The sequence below is a fragment of the Drosophila erecta genome, unplaced genomic scaffold, assembly GCF_003286155.1.
Source record: "Drosophila erecta strain 14021-0224.00,06,07 unplaced genomic scaffold, DereRS2 tig00000283-arrow-arrow-pilon, whole genome shotgun sequence".
In the NCBI taxonomy this organism is placed as follows: Eukaryota; Metazoa; Arthropoda; class Insecta; order Diptera; family Drosophilidae; genus Drosophila; species Drosophila erecta.
In genome coordinates this window covers 1,259,190-1,271,379 of record NW_020825217.1, presented here as the reverse complement: position 1 = coordinate 1,271,379, position 12,190 = coordinate 1,259,190, and the positions used below count along the sequence as shown (strand labels likewise).

Below are 12,190 nucleotides of genomic sequence, written 5' to 3'. Positions count from 1 at the left end.
TCAAAAAGTGATGGGGATGGTTAGCGTTGATAATTAGCTGTCCAAAACTGTTATTCTCTCATCTCTCTGATGATTTTTATGGAAGTTATGATAAAAATTCCCATCGAAAATATCGGATATTTGCCAAAAGTCGTTTTCCAGATTTTCCGACATAAAATAATCAGATTTTTGGCCACAACTTTAAAAATAATTGTCTGAATATGGATTGTCATACATCGTTGAGATCGTATTCAAATTTCCAATCAAACTGTATCTAAAAATAAAAATTTAATTTTTTTGTAATTTTTTTCAAATTTTTGTGATGTTACCCCTTACAAAAAAAGGAAGAAAATCACAAAAAAATTAACTTTCCCAAATCCGTCAAAAAGTGATGGGGATGGTTAGCGTTGATAATTAGCTGTCCAAAACTGTTATTCTCTCATCTCTCTGATGATTTTTATGGAAGTTATGATAAAAATTCCCATCGAAAATATCGGATATTTGCCAAAAGTCGTTTTCCAGATTTTCCGACATAAAATAATCAGATTTTTGGCCACAACTTTAAAAATAATTGTCTGAATATGGATTGTCATACATCGTTGAGATCGTATTCAAATTTCCAATCAAACTGTATCTAAAAATAAAAATTTAATTTTTTTGTAATTTTTTGCAAATTTTGGTGATGTTACCCCTTACAAAAAAAGGAAGAAAATCACAAAAAAATTAATTTTCCCAAATCCGTCAAAAAGTGATGGGGATGGTTAGCGTTGATAATTAGCTGCCCAAAACTGTTATTCTCTCATCTCTCTGATGATTTTTATGGAAGTTATGATAAAAATTCCCATCGAAAATATCGGATATTTGCCAAAAGTCGTTTTCCAGATTTTCCGACATAAAATAATCAGATTTTTGGTCACAACTTCAAAAATAATTGTCTGAATATGGATTGTCATACATCGTTGAGATCGTATTCAAATTTCCAATCAAACTGTATCTAAAAATAAAAATTTAATTTTTTTGTAATTTTTTGCAAATTTTGGTGATGTTACCCCTTACAAAAAAAGGAAGAAAATCACAAAAAAATTAATTTTCCCAAATCCGTCAAAAAGTGATGGGGATGGTTAGCGTTGATAATTAGCTGTCCAAAACTGTTATTCTCTCATCTCTCTGATGATTTTTATGGAAGTTATGATAAAAATTCCCTTCGAAAATATCGGATATTTGCCAAAAGTCGTTTTCCAGATTTTTCGACATAAAATAATCAGATTTTTGGCCACAACTTTAAAAATAATTGTCTGAATATGGATTGTCATACATCGTTGAGATCGTATTCAAATTTCCAATCAAACTGTATCTAAAAATAAAAATTTAATTTTTTTGTAATTTTTTGCAAATTTTGGTGATGTTACCCCTTACACCCCTGTGTACCCCTTACAAAAAAAGGAAGAAAATCACAAAAAAATTAATTTTCCCAAATCCGTCAAAAAGTGATGGGGATGGTTAGCGTTGATAATTAGCTGTCCAAAACTGTTATTCTCTCATCTCTCTGATGATTTTTATGGAAGTTATGATAAAAATTCCCATCGAAAATATCGGATATTTGCCAAAAGTCGTTTTCCAGATTTTCCGACATAAAATAATCAGATTTTTGGTCACAACTTCAAAAATAATTGTCTGAATATGGATTGTCATACATCGTTGAGATCGTATTCAAATTTCCAATCAAACTGTATCTAAAAATAAAAATTTAATTTTTTTGTAATTTTTTGCAAATTTTGGTGATGTTACCCCTTACAAAAAAAGGAAGAAAATCACAAAAAAATTAATTTTCCCAAATCCGTCAAAAAGTGATGGGGATGGTTAGCGTTGATAATTAGCTGTCCAAAACTGTTATTCTCTCATCTCTCTGATGATTTTTATGGAAGTTATGATAAAAATTCCCATCGAAAATATCGGATATTTGCCAAAAGTCGTTTTCCAGATTTTCCGACATAAAATAATCAGATTTTTGGTCACAACTTCAAAAATAATTGTCTGAATATGGATTGTCATACATCGTTGAGATCGTATTCAAATTTCCAATCAAACTGTATCTAAAAATAAAAATTTAATTTTTTTGTAATTTTTTGCAAATTTTGGTGATGTTACCCCTTACAAAAAAAGGAAGAAAATCACAAAAAAATTAATTTTCCCAAATCCGTCAAAAAGTGATGGGGATGGTTAGCGTTGATAATTAGCTGTCCAAAACTGTTATTCTCTCATCTCTCTGATGATTTTTATGGAAGTTATGATAAAAATTCCCATCGAAAATATCGGATATTTGCCAAAAGTCGTTTTCCAGATTTTTCGACATAAAATAATCAGATTTTTGGCCACAACTTTAAAAATAATAGTCTGAATATGGATTGTCATACATCGTTGAGATCGTATTCAAATTTCCAATCAAACTGTATCTAAAAATAAAAATTTAATTTTTTTTGTAATTTTTTGCAAATTTTGGTGATGTTACCCCTTACACCCCTGTGTACCCCTTACAAAAAAAGGAAGAAAATCACAAAAAAATTAATTTTCCCAAATCCGTCAAAAAGTGATGGGGATGGTTAGCGTTGATAATTAGCTGTCCAAAACTGTTATTCTCTCATCTCTCTGATGATTTTTATGGAAGTTATGATAAAAATTCCCATCGAAAATATCGGATATTTGCCAAAAGTCGTTTTCCAGATTTTCCGACATAAAATAATCAGATTTTTGGCCACAACTTTAAAAATAATTGTCTGAATATGGATTGTCATACATCGTTGAGATCGTATTCAAATTTCCAATCAAACTGTATCTAAAAATAAAAATTTAATTTTTTTGTAATTTTTTTCAAATTTTGGTGATGTTACCCCTTACAAAAAAAGGAAGAAAATCACAAAAAAATTAACTTTCCCAAATCCGTCAAAAAGTGATGGGGATGGTTAGCGTTGATAATTAGCTGTCCAAAACTGTTATTCTCTCATCTCTCTGATGATTTTTATGGAAGTTATGATACAAATTCCCATCGAAAATATCGAATATTTCCCAAAAGTCGTTTTTCCGATTTTCCGACATAAAATAATCAGATTTTTGGCCACAACTTTAAAAATAACGCATCAAATTATCTTGGAACTCAAAGTTGATTCGCCCTTTTATATGGCCACCAAGAAACGCCCGAAAGCAGTCAAGACATGTCCACCTCCATGTTCCCTGTCCGTGTTCGTAGCCCACTGTTCGTAGTAAGTAGGTTCGCATGCAACCAGCAGGTGGCGCTGTGGTTGTCTGTGGTTTTAATTTCATTTTCTACTGCGGGAGGGAGAGCTGGCTCTTTGGTGCTTGGTGGCGAATTGGGCGGTGGGTGGGTGAAGCGGTTGGGCTTGTGCAATATCATTTTAGCACCCCCATGCCTGATTACTCGAGTACACTACTAGTTTAGGTTTTTATTTCCCCCTGCCCGCCTCATTGTTTTAGTCATTTTCAGAGCTCTGCTGCCCTGAGCTGCTATTGTTTTGCTGCAGTACTGCCTACTATGTGTTGCATGTAAACAACACCTTACAACACCTTCACCACGGTCCAGTGCAGTTGTTTTTTGCGGCTGTTGTTTTTCTCTTCTTGTTCATTTTTATGCATGGCTTTCCTTGTGTCGCTTTAGCCGCCAATCGACCACAGAAAATAATAGCGAAAAGAGCGAAAAAGTGAACTTTTCATTTGGTTACTTCATTTGGAATCTTCAGATCGTTAGTTTAGTTTTGTTATTTGCGGCGGAATTTTCCACCGCCCTAATCTAAAGCAACCATAATTGTCTCCCTCTTATCGCAACTGTCGCCCTAGAGAGGGTAATAATCCCTCCAGAGATAGAACATTGGGAATCTGCTGCCCCATTGAGATGCTGTTTCGTTTCCCCTCCGCAAATCGTGAGGAGTGGCATTTGAAAAGTGCCGTGCTGACAAATGCGCTAAAAATGCTGGCAATTAACTGACAACTGCAAATGAAATGCCACAAATCTCGTGCACCCAAGTGTCAGTAAGCCCCGTACACCCCGTATACCCCGTAATTCCCCTGCCGCTTTCGTTAGTTGGTCATAATGACTATTTTTGGACCGTGCGACAAGCCAAAATTGCAATTGCAAGTGCAACGCTGTCGCCGGCGAGGAAAGCGGACAACGCTGCGTATGATTGATGCCGCTCAGCTGCTCCACCTCCTGCCACCTGGCAATGTACGCACCGATAATTAAGCAACCGTCCATCCCGCAAAGTGCCTGAAAAGTGGGTAAAGATGAGCTTATGTTGATGTCGAGTGCTGTGCTGTGCCTAAAAGGAAAAGTTTCTGGCTGCCAGCTGTGTGCGCGCTTTGCGCTTTCGACATGTTTTCTTTATTTTCCTGGCATGCGGAAAAACTTGTTTTCCATTTTCGTTTTCATTTTGGATGCAGCTCGCGCCCGCCGCTTGATGGATTTTCGGTCGCTCTGGCAAAGGGCAGCGCAGCAGTTGGATGAACTGGCGAGTCCGAGAGATGCCGACTCCTCTCCCAATCCCAATTCCAATCCCCATCCCGCCGGTGCCCGGATAAAGATCCGTGATTCGCTCACACTTCCTGGCCACCGACTTCAGTCGGTGTCGTGGTGGTCGTCACCCATTTGCCACACTTCCATTTCACTTTCAGCCTTATGAAGTTATTACGCGACTCCGTGCGCCTGGTGAGTTGGGTTGGTGGCTTGGTGGCTTGGTGGCTCGGTGGGTGTACTCGGAAGTGCATTTTCCCGTTCGCGGGGGCGTGGCGGCGGCAGGTGTGAAAAATGAGATTGCCTTGGGCATCAGACACCAGACTGAACGGAGCGGAATGCAGGAGAAAGAGCAAGCAGGAAATGTTTTCAGGCGGGTGAATTGTCGCAATTTCAAGGAATGCTATTCGCAGTCAAAAGAAGCCCTCGAATCGGAGATAGAGAGTGGAAATGATTTCTTAGGTGGCTGTTCCAAAATTGCCTACGATATCATGAGTACTTCTATGCCCATCATACACATTGTTCGGCGTCAGACATTTAGACATTCAAATTTTAGGTAGCAGAAAAGTAGTAGTTCTAGGAATGGACCTTCAGCCACAACACAACCGAAGAACGCACTTCGTTGTGCCCAAGAACGGACTCTTCGAGATCCCGGATCCACCACTGCGGCCGGATTATGTAGCGATGAGAACACCGGAAAAATCGATTAGACCCAGCATGTTGAAGAAGGAGGAAGTTCTGGTCGACAAGGAACTCAAGTTCTTCAAAGCGGAGGATATAAGCAAGACCAAAGTCAATCAACTAGAGGAAGAACCCCAGTTGGTGTTCTCTGAGCCTTCCGAGAGACTTGACGTTGTCCAGACCAGTGGAGTTGCCCGCATAGGTTTCGGGAGTGCTCTCCTGCGATTCGTTTTCAACTTGCTGGGCATTTTCCAGAATGAGTGTGATTTCAACGAAAATTTAGGGTGGATTTAGGATGGAATTTTATTGTCTTTTGTCTGAATTAAAGCTAAAATCGAATTGCATACGAATTAAATCGAATCATACAATTCTGTTTCCATGGGCCCCGAGCTAGTCGGACAGTATATTAACCCTTCTACTGGCTCTCCAAATACTAGATTCTAATTGTGGCCAAAAACGTCGCTCGCATTGCGATATACACGTATGCTCGTATGCTCTTCGTTTGGCCAACAGATCAAGCCGCGTCTAATTGGACCCACGCGCAGGCCGAACTAGCGAGCCAACTTAGTGCGGATTTGATTAGTGGAACGGGCCCACACACAGCAGATTGGTGGCTGCGACCCAGACGAAGATCTGAGCCCCAGATGGAGATGGAGATGTAGACACAGACTGAAGCTGTAGCTGTAGCCGAAGCTGAAGCATTGACCTGATTTGTGACGCCGACGACAGCAGCGGAGACAAGAGACAAAGCCGAGACAGAGGCTGTCAGAGCAGCTGGCTTTGGGCCCAGTTGGCAACTGGAGCAACTGCATCCGAAGTGATCCCCGGCTGAGCTGGGAACTGCTGGCGAGTCAGTGGGTGAGCCCAACTGGAGTAGAGCAAGCCAAGCAAAGAATCTGGAGCAGAGTTATTTCCTGCCACGAATTTAGGAGCACGCCAACTCACAAAGCTAATAAAAACAAAACTATATCTTCTGGTTCAACAAGATGCATGCAATAAGCCGATTACATTCCCATTCGAAACGAACTCTGCCCCCTCTGAAATGCATTAACCCTGTTTATAAGGTATGCGAATTGGAGCTCTTTAAAGATCAACAATGCCAGTTCGGAGATTGTTCTTGCACACTCAGTATTAGTTGTTATCGTTTAGTGGCCGAGTTGGGAGCCAGAACACCGGTCGATCAAACCTGTTAGCTGATTGATTGATGGCCGCTGATTGAGCACTCGCCGCGGCAACAAAAAATCAGCAGAGCCAGCAGCAGATTACCCAATCCATTGGGCAAGACGACGAACCACGCGCGCACTCCAAGCTATTCCCATTCAAATACAAATACAAATACAAATAGCAATTCCAGCACCAGCGCGCACTCCAAATCGGATTCCACTTACTCGGAACGGGCCAGAGGCGCAATGAAAGCAAATTAATAAGCCATCATCAGCATAATGTGGTTGGAACTGATGCCCCTGTCCGCTCCGCGATTGCGTCTGAAGCAGTTTGTGCAGTGTGCGGTGTGCGGTGTGCAATGCAATTGCAGTTCACAACTCACAATTTGCATAACAACATAACAACAGGAGAAGGGGAAAGGGAAAGGAAAGCCAAAGCTAAGCCAAGCTCCTCTCCCACATGATTTCAATTTGGGTTCTGCGGCAGTTGCCACACGGATCGCAGACAGACTTGCGACAGATCCAGCAGCTTGACAGCAGTTGTATTAATATTTGTTTGTCGATTCGATTCGGTTCGGTTCGGTTCGGTTCTGGGAGTAGTTTGCTTGGTTCGCCCTGCGAGTGCAAATGCATGAATGTATCTTGTATCTGTACCCCACGCACGGCCAGAAACGCCAGAAACCCACAAGTACCCATTGTTGCCAGTGAAAACGAGTTGGACGTGGACAAATTTTGCGTATACGCTGACATCTGACAGGCGACCTCTTAACTTGGGGAAAGGTTTTGGGTATTTGGCTATTTATGTTCAGTAAGACGATGGACGAGTATATGAATATCAGAACACTAGTTGCAACCGCCGCTTTGGTCGAGTGAAGACCACTCACATCCCCGAGTTGCCGTGTGTGTGCGATATGTGCAACCGCGATTGCATTTGTCTTCTTGGCCCGTCTTTGGGCTGTCTGGCCTGGTCTTGCCATGACTCGGTTAGGTTTGGCTGGATGGCTTGGTTTCTTGGCTTGACTGGGCGGCCTGGTTATTCGTTGGGTTGCCTCGACTGCCTTGGCTGACTTGGCTGACTTGGCTGACTTGGCTGTCTTGGCATGAGGCGGTTGTTGACGGGCATTTGTCTGGCGTGACACCTCGGCCTGTCGGCCGGCATTAGCGGGCTGTCACAATGTTGTGGGCAGGTCAATTACTCGGGAGCACTAGCATTTGACTGACGTTCTACAATTCATCTCTTTCTTTGTTGCAGACCCTGCAGTCGTGTCCCATCGTGTGCATCAATGAGCCGGACACACACAGTGCCAACGCCGAGATATTGCAGCCCAGTCCGGAGAGCACGCTAGAGAAGTCCAAGGCGGCGCCAGCGGGTGGAGCCAGCACCAGTGTGACTAGCTTGAACGGCAGCTGCATTGCCATCAATGGAGGAATAGGCGACGGAGCAACTGCATCGTCGGCCGCACCGGCAACTACCAGCACTACCAGCACTGCTGGAGTGACCAAGATAACAATAACCAGTGACAACGGCAGCGCCAGCGCCAGCGCCAAAACCCAAGCCAACACAGGCGGATCCACCGACAACTACAAGAACAGCAGCTTGGTGTCCATCACCAGCCTAAACAGCTGCAGCGAGCTCAGTCTCAGCCAGGGCAGTACCGCCACCCTGCCCATCAGCAGCTCCGGCTGCAGCAGCAACAACGTCAGCAGCCACCCGCTCAGCAGCAGCAGCAGCAACAACAACAGCGGCAGCGACACCTCGTCCAACAACTTCCAGGAGCGGTTCGACTTTGAGCACTGGAAGGGCTTGCTCAGCGACTACAACTGCTTCCACGGCCTGTATCGCTACTGGAATCAGTACAGCGGACGCAGCAGCAGTGCCACCGACCACAGCTGTGCCAGTGAACAGCAGCAGTCCCAGTCCAGCCATGAGAACGGCCTGGGCAGCGGAGCCGGTTCCTTCTACACCCACAACATACTAGGCTACACCTTCGGCTATCCCTTTGGCCTGAAGGAGGACCTCGACGGCAGCGGCGGCGGCAACTGCAACAGCAACTGCCACGGCAGCAGCAACGCCAACACTCTTGGCCTCAGGAAGTGGCTTTCAGGCAGTAGCAGCAGCAACGAGACGCCGCTCCAGAAGCACTACAGGCACCAGCAGAAGAAGAAGATGCCCGGCTTCAGGGGCAGGAGGGTGTGGTGCGGCTGCTTCAAGGTAGGTGATGGTTGATGGTTGATGGTTGATAGTTGCCTTATTTGGAGTAGCCCCAAGAAACGCGCTGGGCTAAGCCGATTGATCCTTGAGCCCAGACTCCAGTTACCACGACATAATCTTCACTGCTAGGCGACGGGCGAGTCCAAAGTCCCCGCTCGAAAAGTCCAAAGTGTGGGTGTAATTTGCATAGCAGAGAAGTAAATATCTAACAGAAAAAGCCAGTCAAAGTCACGTGCGGGCTGTGGACACCAGACAGACCCAATTACCAATCGAAATCGGAGTCGCCACTTGAGCACTTGAAGACTTGAGCAGTGCCCCCAACCGTATTTCCAACCCTCCGATTCCGATTCCGATTCTGTGTCAGCAAATTCGTCAAATTGTGCACGAAGTTGCATAAGAGGCGATAATGCCAATTGCCTTGGGAACGATGCAAAACATAGCTTTTACAAGAATTCAATCGGTAAATAGAGTAATTGCAAGAACTCCTTTCCGAGTCGAGGCAAAAGAACCAAGACTGAGTCACAGGCAGGCAAGCAGTTGCCAAAGCGAGCGGAACCGCTTCCTCGGCAGGTCGGCAGGTGGATCGGATTGGCGGTTTGCCCAACCGTTGGTGGTGTGGGCCTTGTCTCGAGGCCAGGCGAGCCGTCTAATTGGACACGCACTGTTGGCGGGCGGAGAACGTGTCCGCTGGAGCAAGCTGCCACTAATCGATTTTTCTGACTTTTCCGTTGCAGGACGATGAGCCGCCCGAGATTTGTGTGGTGGAAGGGGCTTTTACCCTGCAGACGCTCACGCCCACGCAACCCATGCCGTCGGTGGATGAGCTGGACACCAAGTTCGCGGAGCTGGTGGAGGAGCTCGATCTGACGGCCCCCAACAAGGAGGCGATGCTCAGCCTGCCCGCGCAGAAGAAGTGGCAGATCTACTGCTCGCGGAAGCTGCCCTTGGACGCGGCCGATGGCCCAGATGCAGCGGCCATCACCCAGCCCCCCACCGCAGAGCACTACATTGAGCGACTGAAGGAGCTGGTGGTGCACATATCGCTCTCGCCGGAAGACTCGCCCAGCCATGAGCTGGGCAATCGCCTCGATGGCCACGCCGCCTTTGTGGACGCCCTCAAGACGGCGCTGCGGACATCCACCCACAGTTTCGTACTCCGATTTGTGGAGCTGGACGGGCTTCCTGCGCTGCTCGACCTCCTGCTGCAGCTGGACATCCGAGTGGCCAACAGCCCGCTGCACACCAGTCTCATTGGTTGCATCAAGGCCCTGATGAACAACTCGATGGGTCGGGCGCACGTGCTAGCCCATCCAACGGCCATCGACACCATAGCCAGATCCCTAGCGGCGGACAACATTCGCACAAAGATCGCCGCCCTGGAGATTCTGGGTGCCGTGTGTCTGGTGCCCGGCGGTCATCGCAAGGTGCTGCAGGCCATGCTCCACTTCCAGGACTTCGCCACGGAACGAACCCGTTTCCAGAGCATTGTCAACGACCTGGACCGCTCGACCTACGCGTACAGGGACAATGTCAATCTGAAGACCGCGCTCATGTCGTTCGTGAATGCGGTGCTCAACTACGGACCCGGCCAGGAGAACCTCGAGTTCCGACTGCACCTGAGGTACGAGTTTCTCATGCTCGGCATCCAGCCTGTGATCGACAAGCTGCGCACGCACGAGAACGAAACGCTGGACAGGCATTTGGTGAGTACTCAAAGGTTATGGTGCCGAGCTCTTCTCTAAATGGTTTTCTTTAAAAAATATCAACAGGACTTCTTTGAGATGGTCCGTGCTGAGGATGAGAAGGAGTTTGCCCGCCGTTTTAAGGAGGAGCACGTGGACACCAAGAGCGCCGGTTCCATGTTTGAGCTGCTGCGCCGCAAGCTCAGTCACTCGCCCGCCTATCCCCACATGCTCTCCCTTCTGCAGCACATGCTCCTGCTGCCCTGTAAGTGATCTCCTCTGGAGTTGTTCACTGTATTCTAATCCTAAACGAAATCCAACAGATACGGGCCACTGCACGGAGCACTGGTTGCTGATTGACCGCGTGGTACAGCAGATAGTGCTGCAGGTGGAACAGCGGCCAAACAGTGATCTTATCGTCGATCCCGATGACCCTGAGAAGCAACTGAAGCTGGCCGCCGAGTCGCCAATCCACGATCCCGACGTGGCGCCCTTGCAGATCGACGTGGCTAAGCTGGTGCGTCTGCTGGTCAAGGAGGAGCAGCTGACACAGGCGCGAAAGCGAGCCGACGAGCTGGAGCGCGAGAACTTTGACGTCCAGTCGCGGCTGGCCAAGAAGGAGCAGGAACTCGACCTACGCATGCAAGAGAAAGAGGACTTGGAGACGGGACTAGCGCGCATGCGGGAGCGTTTGGAGAAGGAATCCGCCCAGCACTCGCAGGCGGTGCAGCGAGCGCAGACTGCTGAGATGCGAGCAGAGGATCTGCAGCATCGCCTGCTCAGCGAGCAGCAGGAACGGGCTCGCTTGGAACGACTGGTAACGGAGGGCAGCATCCCAGACGACCAGAAGGTGGCCGGCCTCACTGGCTGCAATGGTGCCGTCTCGCCTCCACCAGCACCACCCATGCTCAAGGCCATCCCGCCGCCTCCGCCACCCATGGCACCGTCGATGATGCCCCCACCACCACCTCCTTGCCCGGGCGCCCCTCCTCCTCCGCCAAGCATGGCACAAACGATGGGTAAGTGGCCTTGTTTTAAATCAATCAATCAAATCAATCGATCATATCAACCACTGCGTCTTCGCACAACAGCTCCAGCGCCACCAAAAGTGGATCTGCCAAAGAAGAACGTGCCACAGCCGACGAATCCCCTGAAGAGCTTCAACTGGTCGAAACTGCCGGACGCCAAGCTGCAGGGCACCGTTTGGAGCGAGCTCGACGAAAGCAAGCTGTACAACAACATGGAGCTAGAGTCAATTGATAAACTCTTCTCGGCCTACCAAAAGAACGGGGTATCGGTGAGTTGAGATATGGGAGCTCCATTGAGTTTCGTTTCCCCACTAAGACCCTCCCTGTTTTCCAGGCCACCGATGGATCCTATGAGGACTTACGGGTAACTGGCAAGGCGGCCAAGCAGAAAGTGCTGTCGGTGATCGACGGACGCCGGGCGCAGAACTGCACCATCCTGCTGAGCAAGCTGAAGATGAGCGACATGGAGATATCAAAGTAGGACCTACTTCACTTCACTGGCCACGACCCATACACACTAACCCATACCACTTTCAGGGCCATCCTCTCCATGGACAGCAACGAGCAGCTGCAACTGGACATGGTCGAGCAACTGCTCAAGTTCACGCCCTCGGCGGAGGAGCGAGCTTTGCTGGACGAGCACAGCGAGGACATTGAGTCTCTTGCTCGGGCCGATCGATTCCTCTATGAGATATCCAAGTGAGTTTTGGGCAATTCAAAGAATTCCGGTCCTTCTACAACAGTTCTTTTTCAGAATTCCGCACTACGAGCAGCGCCTGAAGAGTCTGCACTACAAGAAGCGTTTTATGCTGACCATCAACGACCTGGTGCCCCGCATAACCAGTGTGATGGAGGCCTCTCGTGAGGTGGCTCGTTCCCGTCGCCTGCGCAAACTCCTTGAGTTGGTCCTCGCCTTAGGTAAGATC

At 47.2% G+C, this 12,190-nt stretch overlaps 2 protein-coding genes across 5 annotated transcripts in view; both read left to right on the top strand.

Moving 5' to 3' along the window:
• Positions 1–12,190, top strand: part of LOC6555570 (disheveled-associated activator of morphogenesis 1) — a 37,544-nt gene that overhangs the window by 23,643 nt on the left and 1,711 nt on the right. For all 4 annotated transcript variants that reach the window (XM_015153271.2, XM_026983083.1, XM_026983082.1 and 1 more), the window contains 8 exons: positions 7,595–8,554; positions 9,289–10,257; positions 10,324–10,501; positions 10,560–11,255; positions 11,328–11,533; positions 11,599–11,741; positions 11,802–11,963; positions 12,019–12,182. In XM_015153271.2, coding sequence (XP_015008757.1) covers positions 8,510–8,554; positions 9,289–10,257; positions 10,324–10,501; positions 10,560–11,255; positions 11,328–11,533; positions 11,599–11,741; positions 11,802–11,963; positions 12,019–12,182 — 2,563 coding nt within the window. In that variant the 5' untranslated portion in view covers positions 7,595–8,509. The remainder of the gene's footprint in view (positions 1–7,594; positions 8,555–9,288; positions 10,258–10,323; positions 10,502–10,559; positions 11,256–11,327; positions 11,534–11,598; positions 11,742–11,801; positions 11,964–12,018; positions 12,183–12,190) is intronic.
• Positions 4,976–5,529, top strand: LOC6555571. Its single transcript, XM_001982452.2, has one exon. The coding sequence runs from the start codon at positions 5,081–5,083 to the stop codon at positions 5,471–5,473; it is 393 nt and encodes a 130-aa protein (XP_001982488.1). The 5' UTR covers positions 4,976–5,080; the 3' UTR covers positions 5,474–5,529.

Coding starts and splice junctions, on each gene's coding strand:
- LOC6555571 (XM_001982452.2), top strand. CDS start 5,081: ATGGACCTTCAGCCACAACACAACCGAAGAACGCACTTCGTTGTGCCC.